Source organism: Vombatus ursinus, unplaced genomic scaffold, assembly GCF_900497805.2.
Source record: "Vombatus ursinus unplaced genomic scaffold, bare-nosed wombat genome assembly UNPS02005659.1, whole genome shotgun sequence".
Classification (NCBI taxonomy): Eukaryota; Metazoa; Chordata; class Mammalia; order Diprotodontia; family Vombatidae; genus Vombatus; species Vombatus ursinus.
The window spans coordinates 828,764-853,388 of record NW_020945437.1 but is presented as its reverse complement, the minus strand read 5'-3'; the positions used below and the strand labels follow the sequence as shown (position 1 = coordinate 853,388).

The 24,625-nt window shown below is 40.2% G+C and overlaps 2 protein-coding genes across 5 annotated transcripts in view; both read left to right on the top strand.

Annotated features, from left to right (window-relative positions):
* Nucleotides 1-1,736, top strand: part of FNDC3A (fibronectin type III domain containing 3A) — a 203,532-nt gene extending 201,796 nt beyond the window's left edge. For all 4 annotated transcript variants that reach the window (XM_027848140.1, XM_027848141.1, XM_027848144.1 and 1 more), the window contains one exon: nt 293-1,736. In XM_027848140.1, the coding sequence (XP_027703941.1) occupies nt 293-610 (318 nt within the window). In that variant the 3' untranslated portion in view covers nt 611-1,736. The remainder of the gene's footprint in view (nt 1-292) is intronic.
* A 15,716-nt stretch (nt 1,737-17,452) lies between these two features.
* On the top strand, nt 17,453-20,333 carry MLNR (motilin receptor). Its single transcript, XM_027848070.1, is given in 3 exon segments — nt 17,453-18,365; nt 19,946-20,275; nt 20,278-20,333. Coding segments are annotated over 3 exon segments (1,299 nt in total).
* Nucleotides 20,334-24,625: the final 4,292 nt, after the last annotated feature.

The following is a 24,625-nucleotide window of genomic DNA, read 5'->3' as shown; positions in this document are numbered from 1 at the left end:
CTCTCATTATAATGTTTTCTCTTCAGTAGGCTTCCTTAAAGTAGGATACTGTTCTCTTCTTTTGTGCTCCTCCCAATGCCCTGTATGTAGTAGACCACAAGTTAAAATGCTTGAAAGAATGTCTTGGTGGATCTTTGTTTTTAGCAAAATTATACTGAAAAGATAAGCAACAAAATATTTCTGGCATATAGTAGCATTCATAATATATGTATTAAAATTATTTTGTAATCCTTTCCCCATGTTCCCCACCCCACATTTACAAAGGATTCTCTCTTTTTTTTTTTTAAAATAGATTTACAAAGGTTCTGACTGGTACTTCCGGTATTCAGGCCTTCAGCAGAACTGTGAATATCGCTTTCGTGTGTGTGCCATTCGACAGTGCCAAGACACTGTAGGTGGTCATCAGGACCTTGTAGGCCCCTACAGTGCCACTGTAATATTCATCTCTCAGAGGACTGAACCTCCAGCCAGCACCCACAAAGACACTGTGGAAACCACAAGGCTGCAACGGACACTGACCGATGAACAGTGTGCTGCCGTCATCCTTGTGATCTTTGCTGTGTTCTCCATTCTGGTTGCCTTTATCATTCAGTACTTTGTAATCAAGTGAAAATGTAACTTTCTGTTAGAATGCTTCCATTACCTTTCCTTTGTCATGTTCCACAAATATTTCTATTTTGCTTTTACAAGAGCCGTGGCATTTAGTAGCACACACCATTTTTGCCACTTAGAATGCTTACATTGTTAGATAGAGGCTGGCACTTTATTAGAACGCAAGCCACAGAAATATCAAGTATTTTTTGAACATGCCTTCTTATACTACAAACTTTATATGAGGCAAAAATATAATTGAGATTTTGACCAGTCAGCATGAGTGTAACCATGATACACCTATTCCTACTTAAGATTACCAAGTGAAGCATTCAGAATGAGACCAAACATGTAAAAGTTACACTGACACATGCTGCATAAAATATTAGTCAGATGCTGTGAAAGCAATCTCACGCTGTATTTCTACCTCCTCATTTGTCTTAATTATTTGGGAAGTGGGATTATGATAAATAACCGAGGGGACTTTCTCAGGCAGCAAACAGTAAACTGGATGGACAAATATGTGTGAAAAGAGGAAGCTTCTAATTTGATAAATGTGGAGTTCTTTCTTGCAAGTAGATATTTATAAAACTTAAATGGTGGCACCGGCAGTTTATCTTGCTGAAAACAAGTTTACTCATAAAGGTACCTCTTCAGTATCTTGCAAACATGGAAATGAGAGGGCTTTTTAGATAATTACTTTTTTAAAAGTATTTGGGATCACTTTAGGACTTCACATCTATTTAATTTGGTTTCAGTTTGTGGTTGTTTGTATGTGAGTTTATCTCCACATATGTACATGCCATATATGTATATATACATACCAGTATGTATGACTATATATACTCCAGCTCTCTGATGTACAAAGTTTGTAGGATTACCATAAGTTTTGCTGCTTCCCCTACAACTACTGCCATCACCATCAGCATTGAGAATCAAACATTATCTCTTTGTTTAGGGGCACCAGATCTAAAGTGAAAATGTAATTTGCACCAGAAAACTTCAAGCTGCTTCCTTTCTTGAAAAAACTAATGTTTAATGTAATGTCTGTTTGGAGACTGTACCAAATTGTTGATTGCATGTGGTTAATGTTGCATTAGAGCACTTTGCAATTGTAAAATTCATCAATGTTTTGTGAGCTTGCATTTGTGAGTTCTTGGATGATCAGACTGAATTTTTCAAGTATCACATTGAACATCTTTTCGGATGTCAGTGACTGCCAGTAACATACAGCTTGTAGTGAAGCTATCTAAAATTCTTGTCTCATCACATCTATATTATCTGTTAAACACTTGTAATTTGCCTTCTTAATTTATTATTTGATTTTTTTAGGGTAGTGAATCACTAATGACTTAGTTGCTGGGTTTAGTGTTTTAGTAGTTATTAAGCACTTGTCAGTCTTTGAAAAAAAGAAATATGTTTGTGCTTTGAAGATCTTTGAAGAATTTCTCTATTAGAATGGGCATGTATTGTACTTGTTTCACGTCCAATGATCTGTGCTGTTGAATAACATTAACTTTTGTTTAAAAAAGAAATGGATAAACTTGGCCTTCCCAAGGTAAGAATGACTTGTCACTATAATGTACTGTATGTTTACATTTTTATTTTAATTCTGACACTTCTGTATAGGCTGATACCTTCCCATAAAACAGAGTGATAGCAAACATTTTCTAGAAACTTCTTAAAAGTGCCATGTTTGGCAGTACAAATGAGGTTGAGTGTAATACCCCAGAGATTTCTATACAGTTGAATGTCTAAAATGGTAAGATTTGCCACTGTGGTCAAGCTCCAGTGGCTTGTTTTTCATAGTAAAACTCAAATGAACTCCTATTTTTGATAGTAAATGTCATTTAATAGTGTATTTGCCATTTGAGCCTCACTGCAAATTACTGCAGAGGAGAAAACAATTTTTAATGTAATCTTAATTTTACCTCATATACTGTACATTCCAAAAAAAAAACCTCTAAACTTTTTAAAATGTTATAGATACACTACCAAACATATCACTTTAAAATTGTATAATGTTGAACTTCATATTAATGAAAAGTATAATCTCATAGAAATATACATAAACTATGTAGCAAAAGTATCTTTAAAATCTGTGGAAAATAAAAGTTGTATCATTCTTTTTGAGGAAATACTCATTGCATTCATATACATCTATTAGCTTTCCTACATTTTTTTTATTGGGTTTGCAGTTTTGAGAAGAAGGTAAATATCTACTCTTGTTATCTTGTGCTTACAGACCACGAAATTATAGATTAGAGTTAAATCATCCAATCTTAGCACTCTCAGTTTCCCTAAAAGGTTACATAGCTAATAAATGGCAGAACTGGGAGCTGAATCCATGACCTCTTAACCCCAAATCCAGAACTCTAGCACATCACACTGATTTTGTCTAACAGGAAAATCACTGACTTGAAAGGTCTTATATGATAAGTAGTAACCTTCAGTAGGTTTAAGATTGAAACTGGGAATAAGGAATTTTTTTTAATATTTTATTTTTTCCTAATTACATGTAAAAACAATTTAACATTTTTTTAAATTTTGATTTCCAAATTCTCTCCCTTTCCTCCCTCCCCCTTGAGAGGGCAAGCAATTTGATATAGATTATACATGTGCAGTCATTCAAAACATTTTCATATTAGGCATGTTACAAAAGAAAACAGACAGAAAAAGAAAGTTCAAAAGTATGCTTTGATCTGCAATCAGACAGCATCAGTTCTTTCTCTGAAGTGGATAGCATTTTTCATCATGGGTCCTTTGGAGTTGTCTTGGATCATTGTATTACTGAGAATAGCTAAGTCATTTATAGTGATCATCATACAATATTACTGTTTCTGTGTACATTGTTCTCCTGGTTCTGCTAACTCAACTTTGCATCAGTTCATGTAAGTCTTTCCACGTTTTTCTGAAAGCATCTTGCTCATCATTTCTTACAGCACAGTAGTATTCCTTTACATTCATATACCACAACTTGTTCAGCCATTCCTCAACTGATGGGCATCCCCTCAATTTCCACTTCTTCACCACCACAAAAAAAAGCTACTATAAATACTTATTTACATATTGGTCCTTTTCCTTTTTCTTTGATCTCTTGGGGATACATACCTAGTAATGCTATTCCTGGGTCAAAGGGTATGGACAGTTTTATAGACCTTTGAGCATAGTTCCAAATTACTCTCCAGAATGATTAGATGAGTTCACAACTCCAACAGTGCATTAGTGTTCCTAATTTTTCCACATCCCCTCCAGTATTTGTCATTTTCCTTTTCTGTCATATTAGCCAATTTGATAGATGTGAGGTAGTACTTCAGAGTTGTTTTAATTTTTACTCTAATCAATAGTGATTTGGAGCATTTTTTTATATGATTATAGATACCTTTGATTTGTCTGAAAACCATCTGTTCACATCTTGACCATTTAGCAATTGGGAAATGGCTTGTATTCTTACAAATTTGGCTCAGTCTATATATTTGAGAAATGAGGCCTTTATCAGAGGGATTTGCTGTTAAAAAAAAAAATTTTTCCCTAGTTTTCTGCTTCCCTTCTAATCTTGGTTGCATTGATTTTGTTTGTGCAAAACCTTTTTAATTTATTGTAAGATATAAAGTAATGCTCTATATCCCCTTTAGTCATAAATTCTTCCCTTAGGATAAGGAATTTTTTAACTTCACCCTTGAGGTTATGATTTATGCAGTACATGAAACTTCCTATTTTCCTCATATATAAAAATAATTCATACGAACCTTAAGTAAAATTATGAAATAAGGAAAAAAATATTTTTGAGGGCCGTTTTTACCCACCTCTTGGTGCCTCTGGTTCCCAATGCACCATATGCACAGTGTCTTACCTAGGCCTGCCTCCTCTTCAAGTTGCTCTGTATTTACAAATTTTCCTCCTTTCATCATCCTCCAGCCTTACCATAAAAATAACTACAGCTTTAATGCTTAGCTGATCTCAATTATACATAAGGAGAAATATTTCTATCACCTCTATCTTGATTCTTAAATCTGTATCACTGCTCTGACCTCTCTGTACTTGAGCTTTAGTCCTACAACACTCCACTAAACATCTCTACTTTAAATGTCCTGCTCTTACCTCAAACTCAGGCTGTCCAAAAGATGACATACATAAAGTACTTTGCAAATCATAATGCACTATATAAATTGCAGCTATTATTACTAAATTCATTGCCTTTCCATAAGCCTGATAACCAGCTGACCTTTGAACTCTCCTATTTTTATTAACACTACTATCATCCCACTACTTGTCATCCAGGTGGATACTGATGTCCTAGCATAACGCTCAGCATGATGTTTCACTATTTGTTGAGACTCCTTCCATATCTAGTCAACCACCAAGTTCCACTGATAACTTCCTTTACGATATCTCTTGGATTTACATCTTCTTTGCCATCTCACTACCACTACCCCAGTCCAGACCCTCATTTCTTGACTATTGAAATAATTTCCTAATTGGTTTCTCTGCCTCTACTCTCTTATGTATCCAACCCACCCTTCACATTACTTCCAGATGAGTCTTCCAGAAGCATAGATCTGATCATTTTATAACCACATCTTGGCACTCCTTCCCTACCACCTGCCACCTTCCCCCTCAAAAAATAAAAAGCTGTCGGAATTCTTTAGCTTAATATTCAACGCCTTCAATGATTGGTCCCCTTACTTAGACTAGCTTTTCCTTTGTTTTCACCCATCTAAGTTCTGAACTTTTCTTCATGACCTATATATTCTCTGAAGCTTTCTTTAAAAGTGCTATATGTGTGTGCGTGTATACACACACACGTATATACATATATATATATAGGCTCATTTGGCATACATAATATTCTACCTCATTATGTTTTATCATCTGTCTCCTCAACTAAACTGTAACCTTTTCAGTGGCAAGACTCATGTCTTACATGTCATCCCTGGGACCTAGCACAATGCCTCAAGGAATTGCCTGAAAGATAGTTGATTAAACACAATGTGCCAAGCACTGTGCTAAGCAAAATAGAAGCAAGACAGTTCCTGCTCCCGAGGGTGCTACATTCTAACACAAATAGAGCTAGAAAATCGAGAGAAGGTACCATCATAAGGAGATGGCCAGAAAATGGCACAGAGCATTAAGGTTTCAGACAATAAAAGGCAAAAGCTTATCAGAGCCCAAAGCACTGGTGGGGGGCTGGGGGAGGAAGATGGGGATGATAGCTAGAGTGGAGGCAGTATAAGATGAAGACAGCTGGAGATATGGGCATGGCTGAACGAAGATCACATTGGCCACTCTAGAGGATTGGAGAGGACTCTTAAAATAGTCCAGATGATGAGCCATGAAGTAGAAATGAATGAATTGTGAGATATTGTGAAGATATTTACAAGATTTGGCAAAGGATTGGATATGCGAGATGAGTGAGAAGTCAGATTTCAGGAAATTTGGGGGCCTGGGAGGATTGCAGGGCTTCAACAGGAACAGGGAAGCTCAGAAGAGAGAATGGTTTGAGGGAAAAGACCGAGTATACTTTGGGACATGTTGAGTTCAGAGACTCATAGGAGCTAATGGTAGTAACTCGCATTTAATATGGCACTTTAGGTTTTACGTATGTAATCTCATTTGGTCCTGAAAATTCCTCTGTGAGGTAGGTCCTATTATTTTCCCCTATCTTACAGATGAGGAAACAGGCTGCAAGAGATTAAGTGATTTCTTTGCCTGGGGTCAAATAGCTAGTAAGTACCTGGCGCAGAATTCTTATTTGTGTCTTCGTACAAGTGCACTGCGCTACCTAGCTGCCTGACATCAAGTCTGAAATGTCTAAGATGCACAACTGGAGCTTGAGGGGACAGGGAGAGAGAAACTCTTACTATGGGCCAGTCACAGAGACTAAGGCTGGATACGTAGATATGATCATTAAAGTCACAGAAGCTAATGGGGTCAACCAGTAAATGAATGGAGAGAGAGAGAGGAAAAGAGGGCCCAGGACAGGTTGTGCTGTGGAGAATGAATCGGCAAAGGAGAGTAAGGAGTGATCACGCGAGGGGGAGGAGAATCAAGAGTAGTGTTGGGAAATCTCGGAAAAGAGAGTATCTAGGAGGAAATGATAGTCACCGGGATCAAATACTGTGGAGAGGATGAAAACTGAGAAAAGGCCTTCCAATTTGGCAATTTAGTAACACTGGAGAGGACAGTTCCAGTTAATTAATGAGGTCAGAAGACATTGCAAAGGGTTGAGTAAGAGAATTGAACACAACAGTTTTAAAGAGACAAGAGACTATCTCAATGGACAGTAGAGTATTATAATAGAGTTTTAAAGGGGCAGCTAGGTGGCACAGTGGATAGAGCACAGGCCCTGAAGTCAGGAGGACCTGAGTTCAAATTTGGTCTCAGACCAAACACTTGACACTTACTAGCTGTGTGACCTTGGGCAAGTCACTTAACCCCAATTGCCTAAAAAAACAAAAAACCAAACAATAGAGTTTTAAGGATAGTGAGAACTTGGTATTTGTGGGTGATACAGAAGGGGCCATTAAAGAATAAATGGATGATTGGAAACAATCTGCTTCAGAAGACAAGAAGGGATGGGATCAAGGTGGTACAAAGGTAAAGAGGTTGGCTTTGAAAAGAAATGGGCATTCCATCAGAGGCTGGAGAGGACCTGGAGGGATGACATCAAAGGACTGATGTGAGATGCAGAGGGGAGAAAGCTCAGGATGAATGGCCCCTATAACCAGCTAATATTTATTAAGCACCTGCTATGTGCCAGGCACTGTTTCTAAGCACTGGGGATACAAAAAGAGGCACAAGAAATCTCTGCCCTCAAGGAGCTTGCAATCTAATGGGGAAAGACAACATGCAAACTAATACATAAAATCGATACATGAGATAATTAGGGAGGGAAGGCATTGGAATTAAGACACATTGGGAAAGGTTTCCTGCAGATGATGGAATTTTACTTGGGACTTAAGGAAGCCAAGGAGGCAGTGAACTATCTTCCCAACATGCCCAATAAATGGTCATCAAGTCTCAAACTGAACACTTCGAGAGGAAAGTCTATTCCAATTTGGGGAAGTTTTCATTGTTAGGAAGCACTTCCTTACCTCAAGCCTAAATTGGGCAGTAGGTCACAATTTGAGTTCAAATTCAGCCCCGGACAAGCTCTGTAACCCTAGGTAAGTTGCTTAACCTCCCTCAGCTGAAAAACGAGGATAATAATACCTGTCTCCCAGGGTGGTTGTGAGGATCAAATGCCGTATTTGTGAAGTGGTTAGCACAGTGCATGGCACATAGTAGTTGCTTAATAAATGGTTATTTCCTTCCTAAATCTGCCTCTGCTTTCACGCATTGCTCAAAGGCTTTTGCCTTTTGACACCAAGCATTGTCCACTCCTTACATATTAGAACTCTTCAAATATCTCTGCTTTGCAAGTGTTCTCCAAGCCAAATATGCCCTTCTATTCATTACCTTATTGGTATGATACCAAGTCTTCTCAGCAATCCTGGCTGGTTTTCTCCCAGTGCACTACAACTTGTAAATGTACTTCCTAAAATATGGCACCCACAACTAGACATAGTAGTCCAGAGAAATCTGACCAAAGACATGGGCCATCCAAATTATTCCTACCCACCTACTCCCAAGCCCTTCTAAACTCAAAGGAAATGAGCAAAATACTGTTAAAATTATGTGTTAGACTGTAACAAATATTACTTTTAGATTAATCAGATTTATAATAGAATAGAATTGTGCTTTTTATTTCTGTACATACAATGTGTATAATACATACTTAAAATAATTTAGAAGGCAAGTAGTTAATGCAGTGGATAGAGTACTAGGCTTAGGGTCAGGAAGACAAGTTCAAATACGGCCCCATATCACCAGCTGTGTGGTCCTAGGCAAGTCACTTTACTTCTAGTTGCCTCAGTTTTCTCATCTGTAACCAACCTCTCAGGATTGTTTTGAGGATCAAATGAGATAATAATTGTAAAGTAATTAGCACAGTACATGGTTCTTAATAAAGCACCATAAAAATGTTGGTTATCAATATTCATACATTTAGGCCCTTTGAATAATCACAAAATCTTAGAATTGGAAGGGACTTAAGAAGACAATTAGTCCAACCGATGCCCAAGTGGGAATCCTTTCTATGATATTCCCAACAAGAAGTCACCCAGCCTCTGCCTCAAAACTTCCAGTGGAGGAATCCTTAACTCTTTTGTGGTCAAACCCGCTAAGAGGGTCCAAGATGGTGAGGAGATGTTCCAGAGTGAGAATTGCCTTAATAAGCACCTGCAAAGTGCCAGGCACTGTGTCAAGAGGATACAAAGCAAAAGTAAAGATAATTCCTACCCTCAAGGAGCTTGCATTCTAATGGGGAAGAAAACATGTATGAATGCGTGTATATGTGCCAGATACATAAGTAGATAGACAGATACATGGAAGCCTGAGAAGGAAAACCCTAACCGCTGGAAGGAGAAGTGCAGAAGGTGACACTTTAGTCTAGATGGAAGCAAAGTATGCTAAAAGGTGGTGGTGAGGAGAGACAGCATTTAGGGGCATGAGGGTTAGTACAAAGGTACCACAATGGACAAAAGAAGCATCATGTATGGGGAACAATGAGGCGGCCAGTGTGGCTGGACCACAGAACTCATGGAGATGGGCAAGGAGACAAAAAAGAGGATCAGGGTAGATCATGAAAGGCTTTCAGGGTCAAACACAGGAGTACGTATTTGAACCTTTCGCAAATGGGGGGGGGGGGGGCATGGGCAGACCAGCACTTCAGGAAAATCATTTTGACACAAGGGGAAGAATGGATTGGAGAGTGGCAGGGAGACCAACCAGGAGGCTGTTAAACTAGTCCAGGCAAAAGAAATGATAAAGGGCCAGAACTAGGGTGGCAGCTGTGTGAGTGGAGAGAATGGATGCCTCAGTGAGCTATACTGTGGAGCTAGAAACAAGATCTGGCAGGTGATTGGACATATGTGGGTTGAGTGAGGAAATGATGACACCAAGGAATGAATGAATGAAAAATCACATATTGAATACTTCCTATAGAATGCAATAAGCTCCTTGTCAGAGATTCCTTGGTGAGTAGTTTCATTCTTTGTACTTGTAATCTTGGTAAAGGATATAGAAGATGTTTAATAAAATGTTTGTTGACTGATTGTAAAGCAGTGGAATACAGATAGAAAGTCAAGACAATCCCTGTTTCCAAGGAGCTCATATTCTAATTCTCTGGCATTAGCCACTCTTGAGTCCCCCGGAAACAAGGGGGCATACTTAACACACATCAGAGATGGGACTTTTCCTGTATGAAAGGAGAAAGCTGATGTATCACCACACCAACTTGGGACACAAATCTGGAGCATGGTAGCAACTCTCTTCTGTCTCCAGCCTTGTGAGGGCTTGGTATTCTATACAGAACATCCATTAATAAATCTCATTTGGACATATAAGTCTCTTGAGGGATTATCTCTTTTTTTCTCCTCTAGTGTGGATGCTGAATTACTCTATAATCACTCATTATGGAGATGTATTCCCCCCCGTAAGAATAAGAGATTTTATTTCCACTTGATCAATATTTAGCTAAAAATGAAGTTCAAAATAGACCTACTACATGGATATGGATACAATTTAACTATAACAAAAAAAGTATTTGAGCTATGAAAAGATTAATGTAAAAATATAATTTTACATAATCAACATGTTTATATTTTATAGTTTCTGGAAAGTGTATTACTATACTGAGATTGAGCAGATAATGAGAACAAAACATTAATTTTCTATTTAGATTTATAATGAAATAATTCAATAACATTCATGCTTAATCAAAGAGGCATCACAAAACTCAATTAGCCAAATAACTTGGTAAGTATTCACTAGGGTTTTGTATTTTAGGAACTTAGACCTTAGATTTTAGGATCTTATCAGTATAGTTGATACACAGGACAAAAATATTTACATGCAAACGCAATGGTATTACTAAAAATAAATAATTTCTCATTTAAAATACTATAAAAACCAAAGTTATACTAGAACAGCTATGATGTATCATCCCAAATTTATCTTTAAGACACTCCTATCTTTTATTTGATAGGGGGAAAAACATGCTTTTTATATACTCCCAATTCTTAAAAGGGTATATAAAAAAATGCATAATTACATAATAATATGTAATATAATTTCTTTCCATTTGGAAGTGGTAATACAATCAATGCTTTTTCTTCTTGTGGCAAGGGGAGAAAAAGGTCAATTTCAAGTGAATCTAGTACAATAATCCATTCCACCAGAAGGTCACATTTATGGTAGAATATCAGGTAGCAAAACTGGAATTGCCACTTTTAGAAATCCAAATGTAGGAATTGAAATGAGTTGGACAAATTGAGTAGGCCTTCTTATTTTGAAACTCATAGAACTTCACTCAAATACATTTAAATTGCTATAGTAGGTAGCCCGAATTAAAGAAAAAGGAAGGAAACTGCTCAAAGACTAGATATATGGGAATGTAAGTGAGAGAATAGGGAGAGTGAAGAGAGGAGCAAGGATAGAGTATTAAGGAACATTTGGTGGAGCTTTAACCCAAGAAATAGGCCTTTACAGTCTAAGACTCAGTATGAAAGCCCAGGACAGAAACCAAGACAGCTTCCAGTAGAAGATGTATTTTAAATGGATCTGTCCCACAGACCTAAACCACAATAACCTAAGTTATCAAAAGGAAAGTGAAGCAAATTTCACTAGAATATTTGCCTCACTGTTGAACTTCTAGAAAATTCTATCTTAAAGAACCCTTAAGTATAGAGAACAGAATTTCAGGGTTCATCCCTCAAAGCAATTTTGGTATTTCTTTCAAATTTCAGGATATTTTTTCTCTTTCTGTTATTCTAAAGATAAGTATCACTATTGCTGATGATGCAAAGGACACATGGGAAGTGTAAGTAGGCTGCAACACAATTCCATGATGACCTGATCCTGTTAAGTATAAAAATAGTCATTAATGCAACACTAATGCATTATTGGTGGAGTTGTGAACTGATCCACCATTCTGGAGATCAGTTTGGAACTCTGCCCAAAGGGCTATAAAACTGTGCATACGCTTTGACCCAGCAATAGCACTTCTAGGGCTGTATCCCAAAGAGATCACATAAACGAGAAAAGGACCCACATGTACAAAAATATTTGTAGGAACTCTTTCTGTGGTGGAAAAGAATTGGAAATTGAGAGGATGCCCATCACTTGGGGAATGGCTGAACAAGTTGTGGCATATGAATGTGATGGAACACTATTGCGCTATAAGAAATGATGAGCAAGCAGACTTCAGAAAAACCTGAAAAGAGTTGTATGGACTGATACTGAGTGAAGTGAGCAGAACCAGAAGAACATTGTACACAGTAACAGCCACGTTGTGCAACGACTAACTTTAATAGACTTAGCTCTTCTCAGCAATGCAAGGATCTAAGACATCTCTAAAAGTCTCATGATGAAAAATGCTATCCACCTCTAGAGAAAGAACTATGGAGTTTGGATGCCGATTGAAGCATACTATTTGCTATTTTGTTCTGTTTTGTTTTGTTTCCTCTTTTTTGTGGTTTCTCCTATTGATTCTAATTCTTCCTTACAACATGACTAATGAGAAAATATGTTTAATAGGAATGTATATGTAAAGCCTATATCAGATTGCATGCCATCTTGGGGAGGGAGATGCAGAAGGAGAGGGAGAAAAATTTTAAACTCAAAAGCTTATGGAAGTGATTGTTGATAAAGCAAAATAAATTAATAAAAATTATTTTTAAAAAGCTTAATTAAAAACAACAACAGCAACAACAAATCAAGTGTAACACCAGAAAAAGAGGTAGAAAAAGTGAGGGAGAGAGATACAAAGCCCAAATGTTATATTTGATAATAGCCATTAGCTAGCATTTATGCAGTACTTTAGGATTTACAAAGCACTTTACAAATTTTATCTCTTAACCCTGGAAGATAGGTGTTATTATTAGCCTCCTTTTACAGATTAGAAAACTGAGGCATATAGGTTGTGTCTTGCCTAGAGTCTTATGGCTAGTAAGGCTCAGGTTAGATTTGAACCAGGTCTTCCTAACTCCAGGCCCATTGTCCACTTCATCTAGAAATCTAGCTGCCTAGAAAAGAACAATGAGAAGTCCTCCTCTGTAGCATGTATCCCCTCCAGGGGATTTATGGAAAGATGTGGACAAGAAATGCACAAGATAAGAGGACACATACACCTTTCCAATTCTTTCAAGTAAAGGGAAAACCCATGGAAATAGGTATACCCATGAAATTTCAAATCCATTGAATACAGAAGAAAGGATGTGTTTCACTGAGTAGTTACTCAAATATAAGCTCATTGCAAGTAGGCAATGTTTCATTCTTTGTACTTATATCCCCAGCATGGTGCCTGGCACATAGTAGATGCTTTATAAATACTTGTTGATTGATTGACTCTCTATTTATAAATGAGTGAACATAAATGAATGAAAAAAACATTCATCCATTTATTAGGGTGTTTTGATGTTTTCTTGCCTATTCTACTCAGCTGCTTTTCTCCACACTATTCTATACCCACATTGCCCTATCATATAAAATATTGCCCTATCAGAGAGTATTCCTAATGCCATAACATTAAAAAATTACAGATAACTGTAAAAACCTGGTGTTCTTGGAGGAATTAGAATGACGAGATGAAATGAAGCGAGGAAAGAGACCTTCCAAACCAGGTCAAGGGGCATTAACAAAACATGAAGACCAAATTTTCTAGCAATTATCCAAAGGATCAGTCAAGAACAGAACCCCTACTAGAGATGGTGAACTCAATAAACAGGGAATTATATCAAGTATTCAGAGCTCAAGAGGTAACCTGGATAAAAAAGCTGGCATTAGAGCCAGGAAGACCTGGGTTTAAGTCCCACCTTGGACATGTACTGGCTGTGTGATCCTGGTCAAGTTACTTAAACTCACAGAGGCCAGATGTGAACTCAAGTCTTCCTTACTCCTCGCAAAGGCATTCTATCCAATATACCACTTAGCTGCTGTGCACCACCTAGCTGCAACTGCCTGGCATATAGTAGGTGCTTAATAAATGCTAGTTGACTGACTGCCTTAGAAATTCATCACCTTGTGTTTAACCCTCTGAGCAATAAAACCAACTAGCTAAATGCTGCTTTTTTTTCCCGCTGTGGGCAAAACACATCCAGTTGACAGGTTTGTAATCAGAGTTTTCAGTTTTATAGGATCTGCTAAAGCTTGCACTCTGCTGGCAAAACCTTCCAGCACCCCAGGATCCCTTCACATCCTCATGAGGTACTGGAGTAAGACTTCCATGAAAGAATATAACAACTAGGCACAGGGACCCAGCCTCCTTGCCAGTACACTGACTTCCTGAAATAGCTCCATTTGCCCTATCAGAATCCTGGGCTGACACACTGGGCATGCAGAGGCTGGCAAGATCAGATGTGGGAATACATGTGAACTTTTGAAGGTGGAGATAGGGGAGCCATGATGACAGTCCAAGTGCTTAGAAACATGCTGCCCTTAGGAGCACTTAAGCATCAGCCTTTGTCAACAAAGGTGCTGGCTTCACAGATTGATGAGAATATATACCTGTGCCCAGAAAAGATGGTGGTGCACTCTATAGAAAAAAGACAATGAAGGAAACACACGGGGAAAAGATAATGTCCATTTTGGACACACTGAATTTGAGATGGCTATGGGGCATCCAGATGGAGATGTCTAATGCGTAGTTCATGATGGGTGAGCAGAGTTTAAGAGAGAAAGGGAGTCTGAGGGAGATTTTGGAGTCTACATAGATTTGATAATTGAACCCATGGAAATTGATAAGATCACCAAGAAAGAAAATATAGAGAGAAGAAGACCTAGAACAAAGTTCTGTCATATACCCATACATAGGGGGTGGACACGGCTATTGATCCAGCACAGGAGACTGAGAAAAATGGTCAAACAGGGTAGGAGAACTTGAGGAAGAGAGTATCCAAAAAGAGAGAATGGTCAATGGGATCAAATACTGCAGATAAGTTAAGCATGAGAATTGATAAAAGACCACTGGATGAAGCAGTTAAGAGATCTTTGGCAAAGTTAGAAATAATTGTTGATTTGGCTGGTGTCAGAAGCCAGACTACAAGAGGTTGAAAAGCAAATGGGATATGAAAAAGGGAAGACAACAACTGTAGATGGCTTTTTCCTCTTAGCTTGACTGTGAAAGGAAAGAGAGAAGGGACAAGAGATTGAAGGAACGGCAGAGTCACATGAAGGTGTTTCAAGGATGGGATTTGAAGTTGGTGGAAAAAGAGGGACTGAAATTTAAAGAGAGAGGTTCACCAACTACCTGGCCATCCTGGAGAAATCTCCATCCTGAGGCCCCTCTCCTGATTGGTGACTGCCCCAAACACAATATCAAGAGGGGCTCCAGCCGTGATCATCTCTTTAAAAGTTGCATCACCCCATTAAAATGCTGGCCTTGAAGGCAGGGACTGTCTTGCTTGCTTGTGCTTGTATACTCAGTGCTTGGCACATGATAAGTACTTAATAAATTCATTAGGAATGGCACAAGTCACTTGAAAAGAGATTTGGAACAGTTGCTGTGAGGAATTGATAGAGAATCAATCAGTGAAGAGTAACAGGACCGCTGTGTAGCAGTAAGAACCCAGGATTGCTGGACCATTGCAATAGGAAGAAACAAGTATTTATTAAGTGCCTAGTATGTGTCAGGCACTATTCTAAGTGTTCTGCAAATATCTCATTTGATCCTCACAACTCTGGGAGATAGGTGCTATTATTACACCTGAGGAAACTGAGGCAGACAGCAGTTAAGTCACTTGCCCAAGATTACACAGCTAGAAAGTATCTGAAGCAGAATTTGAACTCAAGACTTCCCGACTTCAGGTCCAGCACTCTATTCACATCTAATTGGTCTCCCTCCCTCCAGTCTTTCTCCTCCCCAATCCACACTCCATAAAGATGGCAAAGGGATTTCTTTAAACACAGGTCTGACTATATCACTCTCCTATTCTACAAACTCCAATGGTTCTCTTACAGGAAAATTGATTGTAGGAAAAATATATATTTCTAATTGGCATTTAAAGCCCTTAAACCTGAACGGAACCTACATTACTCCTCTTCTTATGCTGGTCAGTCCATCCAAACTGGCCTTCCTGCTGTCCTTCACAAACTATACTTCATCTTCTATCTCCTTACCTTTTCCCCGGCATGTCCCCCATGCCTAGGACGCACTTTCCCCTCACCTCTACTTCCTAAAATCCCTTTCTTTCTTTAAGACTCAGCTAAGGACCACTCCTAGATGAAGCCTTTCCTGAACTCCCCCACCCCCACCCCAGCAGCTAGTGCCCTCTCATTCTCGAGACTAAGTTTTATGTATTTTCTTTATATAAAAGTATACATACACATTGTCTCACATGATAGAGAATAAAAATTCTCCACTAAGGGACCAGTTCATCTTTGGTTTTGTATCCCCAGGGCTTTTCACAGAGCCTGCCACATAAGAGGCACTTCCTTTAGTAAGTTAATTGATTGACAGGTAGGTATGGAGAGCAAATACAGTCAGACTCAAGTAATATGTTGGTAGGTGTGGCTTAACTTGGTGGTGGTGCTTTTTGTTAACTCACAGTACATGAGAAGGTTCAGCAGGCAGGGAAGGGAAATAAATGTCATATAGAAATAAAAGGCATTAATTTTTTAAAATAATTCAAGGTAGTACATGTACCAATAAGTAGTAAGCATATTACAAAACCAAGGAACTTTTGAGAAGGGATTGGGTTTCTCAATGTTAATCAGTGGTCTGACTGTAAATTATAAAATAATTATGTATATGTACCCAGAGGCAGTTAGGTAACTCAGTGGATAAAGCATCTGCCCTAGAGTCAGGAAGACCCGAGTTCAAATCTGGTCTCAGACATTTACTAGCTGTGTGACACTGGGCAAGTCACTTAACTTCTGTTTACCTTAATCCACTGGAGAAAGAAATGACAAACCACTACAGTATCTTTGCCAAGAAAACTCCATGGACGGATGGGTATGCCCACAAGGTCACAAAGAGTCAACAGAACTGAACAACAACACATAGATATTAATATTGCGTATATAATAAATTATATTTAAGTTTTGTTTTCTTTCAATGAAGAGGTAAGAGGGTAGGATGGTTCATAGGATAGTAGTGCTGAAAAGTAACTCGGCTTTCTAGTCTAACCCCCTTGGTTTTACAACTGAGACCCAAGTTAAAAGACCTGTTCTAAAGTTATTTGGTATCAGATCCGGGACAAGAATCCCAGCTCTCTTCACTTCCGGTCCAATGTTCTTTCCCCACACCATGTTGCATTGAGGTGAGCTCAAAGCTAATATTGTTTTAAAGAGATTATGCCGAAGAGACTGAGCGCACAGTACTTCATTAGTTGGTCTCTTTTTTTCCCTCTCCCCTGACAAATGCTGCGCCCATTAAGATAACTTCATTAAGGTTCAAAACTCTCTTTCCAAGAGGCAGCAAGAGCACCTGCCCTTCCATGTCGCAAGTGGAGACAGATGAATGCCAAGTGTCCTAGGGTCTGTCAGGAAGCAGGCACTGGGGGAGCTCGAAGTGGGCAGGAGAAGGAGGCGGAGACTGCAGGGTCAGGTTAGAAGAGGCTTAGGCTGGTCTCCACCAGCGGTGGCAGTGCCTGAGACCCGCGCAGTGAAGGGCGACCAAAGCATCTGCCCTATCCCGTTATTCCACCCCAGTCTCCTAACTCCTTTAAGAGGAGGCGAGAAGGGAGAAACACTCGCTCGTGGATAAGGGCCCCTGCAGAATGCGCTAAAGTCCCCCAGCCAGCCCGCTTGCCCTTCAGCGGTCATGGGTGGCCCCTGGAACAGCAGCTGCGATAGCACCGATGGCGCAGCCCCGGAGACCCAGCAGGGGTCCTTGCCCCGTTGCGACGAGAGCCGCTGCTCTCCCTTCCCCCTGAGTGCTCTGGTGCCCGTGACGGTCGTGTGCCTGGGCTTGTTTGCCGTCGGGGTGAGCGGCAACGTGGTGACTGTGCTGCTGATCCGGCGCTACCGGGACATGCGAACCACCACCAACCTGTACCTGGGCAGCATGGCCGTGTCCGACCTGCTCATCCTGCTCGGCCTCCCCTTCGACCTGTACCGCCTGTGGCGCTCCCGCCCGTGGGTCTTCGGGCAGCTGCTGTGCCGCCTCTCGCACTACCTAAGCGAGGGCTGCACCTACGCCAGCCTGCTGCACATCACGGCGCTGAGCGTGGAGCGCTACCTGGCCATCTGCTACCCACTGCGCGCCCGGGTGCTCATCACCCGCCGCCGCGTGCGAGCGCTCATTGCTGTGCTCTGGGCCGTAGCGCTGCTCTCTGCCGGCCCCTTCTTCTTTCTAGTGGGCGTCGAGCAGGACCCAGCCCCCGACCGAGCGAAGGGCGGGACACTGGCTGCCAATAGCACTTGGCCGGCAGCCCCTCCCTCCTTGCCCTCGGAGACCACCCGGCCCTCCGCCGGGACGCCCTCCCAGGACGCTCCATCGGGGAGCGCGGCGGCGGCAGTGATGTTCAGTCGGGAGTGCCGGCCAAGCCGGGAGCATCTGGACGTCCTGCGCGTCATGCTCTGGGTCACCACCGCCTACTTCTTCTTGCCCATGCTCTGCCTCAGTGTCCTCTACGGACTGATCGGGCGGGCGCTGTGGAGGAGCAGGGCTCCGCTGCAGGGGCAGGCAGTCACGGGCCGGGAGAAGGACCATCGGCAGACCGTGAGGGTCCTGGGTAAGGGAAGAGTTCGGAGGAAGTGGGCGTCGGGAGAAAGGTGGGAAGCCTCCTGCTCGTCCTCCCTTTACTCCTCGAGGCTCGCTTCTTCCTCCTCTGTCTCCGTTTTTCTTTGTTCTGAATCCTTTTTTCCCTCTTTCTCTCCTTCCTTTTCTTTTTCCTTTACTTTTCTTTCTTCCTTTCTTTTTCTTCCTCTTTCATCTTCTCCTTTCTTTTTCTCCTACTTCCTTTCCCTTCTCCTTCGAATACACATTCAACTCTCCAATGTGTATCCCCAAATCAACCCAGCTCAACTCCACAAACTTTTATTGAGACCTACCGTGTGCAAGTGATAACCAAGGATTAAAAACAAATAAAACCAGAAAACTAACCTAGCCCCCAAGGAGCTTTCATCTTGTTTGACCAATTAGGGTCTTGATATGGGTGTTTTTGAAAAACAACAACAACTAAAAAACAAAAACAAAAAACTATAGACTGCCCAGAAACTTTCTTTCACTATCCCAAGACAGACACTATTTTACAGGTAATCTCTTTACTTCGGTCCTATTATCTGGTCCCAAAAAAGCTATCTCTGGCTCTGGGTAAGCCAAGATCAAGACCTTCCCAATCTTACCCCCCCCCCCCAAAAAAAGACCTCCCCCTCCTCAGATTGTGCCTAGTATTTTGTTTCTACCTCTCCTGCATTTATCACATTCTGCTGTGTGTTATGGCTATTTGGGTCTATTCTTTAAATTCCCCCACTAGGTCGTGGCCTCTTTGGGGCTAAGGATCTTGTGATTCACTGTCAGAACTTAATACAGCATGTATTTGTTAAATGTGAATATAAATAAGAGGTCAGATTTCCAAACAAGAAGCATTTTAGCGCAGAGGAAAGTGCTGAATTTGGAGTCAGATTACCCGAGTTTGAATCCTGCCTCTAACACCACTGCTGTGATTTAGACAAGTTTCTTAACCTCTCTGGGCCTCAGTTTCCTAATCTGCAAAATGGAAGGGGCTAGATGACTTCAGATGTGCCCTCAAACTCTAGGATCCTGACATTTCTGAGCTACTTCCTGCCTACTATGGAATAATTAATAACTGAATCTTTAGTCTAGTTTTGCTTTGCCCTAGATAATTTCAGTGTTCTACCTATGGTGCCTCTGTCCAGCCTCACCCCTAACTCGGTCTGTCCACATGGTGAACTGCTCTAAAGGCCAAGGTAAAATGTTAAAGGTTCCAAAGGTGTACAGCTCCATTATTAATCAGATACCTAGTAAAGTAACCATCTTTACAATACCTGAGAAGCTTTTTTTTTTGAATCAAGGTTACCAAAGTGACTTGTTCTGGCTTTTGTCCTTTTTGGATATCACATTTTTAAAATGTAACTCATCCCCATGGGTGATCCTAATTAAAACTCGTGTGTATTGAAGTCGGCTTTATACAGTAGATGGAAGTTAGATTAGAAAAATTTCTCTCTTGTTTATTCTGTTGTTGCTTATGAAACAAATGGTTACTCCCTAGATAAATCCCAAGAATGTTAAGTGAAGCATAATTGTGTTGCAAGAGCCTTTGTTAATTTGTGTGTCTGTTTCTCTTCGCAGTGGTGGTGGTTCTGGCATTTATAGTTTGCTGGTTGCCCTTTCATGTTGGCAGGATCATTTACATCAACACCAAAGATTCCAGGACAATGCACTTCTCCCAGTACTTCAATATTGTGGCTCTGCAGCTCTTCTACCTGAGTGCATCCATCAACCCTGTCCTCTACAATCTCATTTCAAAAAAGTACAGAGCAGCTGCCTACAAGCTCCTGCTTGCAAGGCAATCTGGAGGAAAAGGTTCTGGAACCAGGGACGTGGGAGGGGAAACTGGAGAAGAGACTGGAACAGAAACAGCAGGCTACCCTGAGAGCAGTGCTAGCATAAAAAAAAAAAAAGATACCAGGAGTGCAGTCACCAGAAAGCCCAAGGATGGCCTCTCTGCTCTCAATAGAGATGTAGGGGACTGTAGTTGTGGAATGTGGTGATGCCTGTTACTGTGTTAGTTGGTTTAGTTCAAATGTTTTTCTTTGTTAGACTGTAAGTGCCTTGAAGGCAGGAACTGTTTTCACTTCTGTATTTGTATCCCCAGACTGTAGCACAATGTCTGGAGTAAATTGCTTTATTGATTGTTTGATTTGTTACAAGGGTTGGTTCAATACAGAGGTGAGGAGGAGGATCAAAGGGAAGTGATTGTAGTGTAAGAACAAAGACAACAACAAAACTATAAAAAATAAATGTTTAATAATAAAATGATAATAGATATTTAAAAAATAAATTAAATGTATTAATTGGATCATGAACATTTATCACCAATTCAGCTGGCAAGCTGGTTAAAAACAAACATTGATGAAGAATGTCTTTATTTTGGGTGGCGCTGTGTGACATTTAATCATTATTAGGAGACAGACCTAGCATCCATCTTGTTTAGGAAATGAATGAATGAATGAATGAATAAATAATCAAATGAATGAATTAATAAACATTTATTTCTTAAGAAACTGCTATGTGTCAGGCACATAGTGCTAGATACTGAGAACACAAAATAGACATTCCCTTCCCTCAAGGTGCTTATATTTTCACAGGGGCATATAACCTACAACTGGATCATAGGAGCCACATAAGTGAGGTTTTGATATGGAGAATCACAGGGACTGTGGATGGAGTCTAGGGCAGTCACCTGTCCTACGAATGCCAGGAGCAGATGTCTCTTCCAGTTAAGAAAATATTCAGTGCAACTCCTGCATAACAGTTTGCCATTTCATTCTCCAGCTTACTTTACAGATGAAGAAACTGAGGCAAACAGGGTAAAGTGACTTGCCCAGGGTCACACAGTTAATAAGGATCTGAGGTGACATTTGAACTCAGGTCTTCCTGACTCCAGGCCCAGCACTCTATTCACTATGCCATCTAAGTAGACACTGGAGCACAAATGTTAATGGTGTTTAAATTTTTTAGCATTTCTGCTCCTGGCAGATTTCTTGTCTAACAAGATGTAGATGGCAATTTCTGGTCATACTATTCCAGTGCTGTCAAAGTGAATCTTAAAGGCCTCTCAGGTGTGGACATGAAGTGGTATTTTAAAATCAGGAGCTAACATTCTAAGCTTCTGAACTCCAAATGTAAAGTAGGAGACAAGATCAATTCTCAGCATCTTTCAAAAAACTAGCATGTCTTCTTCATGAGTGCTGTGAACTTTTGCAATTGTTAAGGGATGTGATTTTCTGAGATTATAATTAAGTCCAATAAGTATTTATTAAGCACTTATTGTGTGCCTAGCACTGGTATATACTATGGGAGACACAAAGTAAGTATGAGATCATAGCTCTATAGTAGACCTTAGGTCCAACTTAACTCATTTTAGAGGTAAAGGAACTGAGACCCAGAGGAGTTATGTAACTTGTCCAAGGTCACCCAAGTAGGAAGGGTCAGAAAGAGAATCTGAACCCATTTCCTCCGACTCAAGAGCCCCTGCCCTTTACCTTGTACCACAGAACCTCTAGGTAGATCTCTTTTCAAGGAAGTTACATTCCTATTGGTGAGACAATATACCCACGAGAAAATTAGAAAATACTGCAGGACATTCATTAAATGTTGGGTTTCAGACAGGTAGGGAGAAATCTGTGGTCCCAAAAAGCCAAGAAAGGTTTCATTAAAGAAGGAGGATTGGAGTTGGACTTTCAGGCATGAGTAACATCTATTAGAAAGAGGACATTCCAGCCATAGGCAATAGCATCAACAAAGGCATAAAACAGGACTAAGTATAGAATGCCTTGAGAACAGTGAAGGGAGAGACCTTATTGGGAACATCTGTAGATAAAGCATGACAGGAGGAAGGGAGCACCTGTAAGTAACAGCTGGATGGGGCAAGTGAGGGCACTGAGTGGAACTTAGACTTGATGCAATTGACATTATGAAGCCTTTGTAAGAAAAGGGTCTGGTAATGTGACTAAGAAGATGGTGAATGAGCCATTTTCTCTGGTTGCCAATAACTTTAAAAAAATAAAATCTAAAAAGAGAAGTCGTGCACCAGACATAGATAATTACACCTGAACTGACAGGACAAGGAAGTGCTTACTATGTGTCAGGCATTGTGATAGATGACGGGGACACAAAGACATCAATGTGCTTACATTCTAATAGGGAATATATAGAGTGGTGTGGGAGCCATAGAAGGGTGTCATGATGCAGAGAGTCACAGGGACTGTGAGTGGAGCCTCAGGCGATGAAATTGTTTACCCTTTCTCAACAAGGTATGGGCATACCTTGGAGATATTGCAAATTCAGTTCCAGACCACTGCAATAAAACAAACATGGCCATAAAGAGAATCACACAAATTTTTTGGTTTCTCAGTGCTTATTAAGTTATGTTTACACTATACTGTAGTCTATTACATGTGCAATAGTATTATGTCTTAAAAAAACAATGTACATACCTTAATTAAAAATACTTTATTGCTAAAAAAAAATGCTAACCATCATTTGAGCCTTCAGCCAGTCATAATATTTTTGCTGGTAGAAGGTCTTGCCTCGATGTTGATGGCTGCTGACTGATCAGGGTGGTGATTGCTGAAGGTTGGGGTGAGTACAGCAATTTCTTAAAATAAGACAAACAACAATGAAGTTTGCCACAATGATTGACTCTTCTTTTTGCTTAAGAATTTAGAGGCCATTTAGGATTATTAATTGGCCTAATTTCAATATCGTGTCTCTAGAAACAAAGGAGGCCTGAGGAGAAAGAGAGAGATAGGATTGGGGGAACAATAAGAACACACAACATTTATTGATTAATTTCCCCATCTTATATGGGTGAAGTTAGTGGAACCCCAAAACAATTACAATAGTAACATCAAAGATCACTGATCACAGATCACCATAACAGATATAATAATAATGAAAAAGTTTGAAATATTACAAAAATTACCAAAATGTGACATAGACACAGACATAATGTGAGCACAAGCTGCTGGAAAAAAGGTACCAATAGACTTCCTCGATGCAGGGTTGCCACCTACCTTAAATTTGTAAAAAAATGTTAATATCTGCAAAGCACAATAAATAAAATTGACTTTTCTTTCTATCTCAGTGCAGCCACTCACCCTGGCTTCCTAGCTCAGTTCACTGCCTGGTTGTTGTTTCTTCCTCTGGATGAGCTGAATTAATTTTTACATGAGTGATGGAGGTCAGTGTGAGAGTTCTGATCAAAACACATAGAGCCATAGGATTCCCTAACCTAGGGGCTGCCCCAGGCAGAAAGAAGCATGGCTGGTCCTCCGCCCACCACCAAATGACCCAGAACAGTCAAATGTCTGCTGCTTTTGCTGCTGAGATCTTACTGACGTAGGGATTTCCTCCAGTGATGCAAATCACAGCTGTGATGGGCTAGACCTAAGTTAGGCTGCTTCCCTGGTAGTTGAGGTTTGAAATTGGGATGAAATGAGCCACTGGTAACACATATAACCATTAACAAAAGCATATTTCCATAGCCGAAGCAGGGAAAGGAAGTTCAAGAAAGTGAAGGTATTAATCCAGGATAAAGCCTTGATTCAGTCACTCAGCTTCCCAGTATTTTTCCTGCTGCTAATCTACCATCAGGAATCTCAGGAAGGGAGGGAGGGACTCTAGTCTCTTGTGCCCTGCCTGGTTTTGTACTTAGGTGACCAGGAAGCTATGCCAAGGTCCCAAGACCAAGTCCCTTGAATGAATCAAATCTCAAGGACAAGAGGACAGTTTTCATACTTAGCTTGCAAGGTAGGATGGAGTTAGGATACCACTCCTACCATAGCATCCTCTACAACTTTTGTCCATGTCTTCACATAAATTCACCATAGAGGGTCAACCCAACATGTTAGGAACCTTCCTTGAGTATTCTGTTTGATACCACTAGATCACATAAGCTGTCTATCAGTTTTCCCTCACTTTCAAGACATGACCAACCCATCATTACTTTCAGTGATATAACAGTACTCTATATACAGGGGGAAATGCCTTCTAGGCGAGTGAAAATGTGGTACTGCCTCTTATGAGATGTCAGGGCTGGAGATATGAAATTGGAAGTCATCAGCATAGAGGCAGTAGTTGGAAATCATGAAAATGATGAGCTATCCAAGGAAGAGAAAATTCTCACCTGTGTGAATTTTCAGAATATCCAGGCTGGAGAGACAGAAGTAGGCAGTAGGTTAGGGCACTGTTGAGCAGGGAAGACTAAGTTACACAAGACTGAATAAAAGCCACGAAATCCGAGTG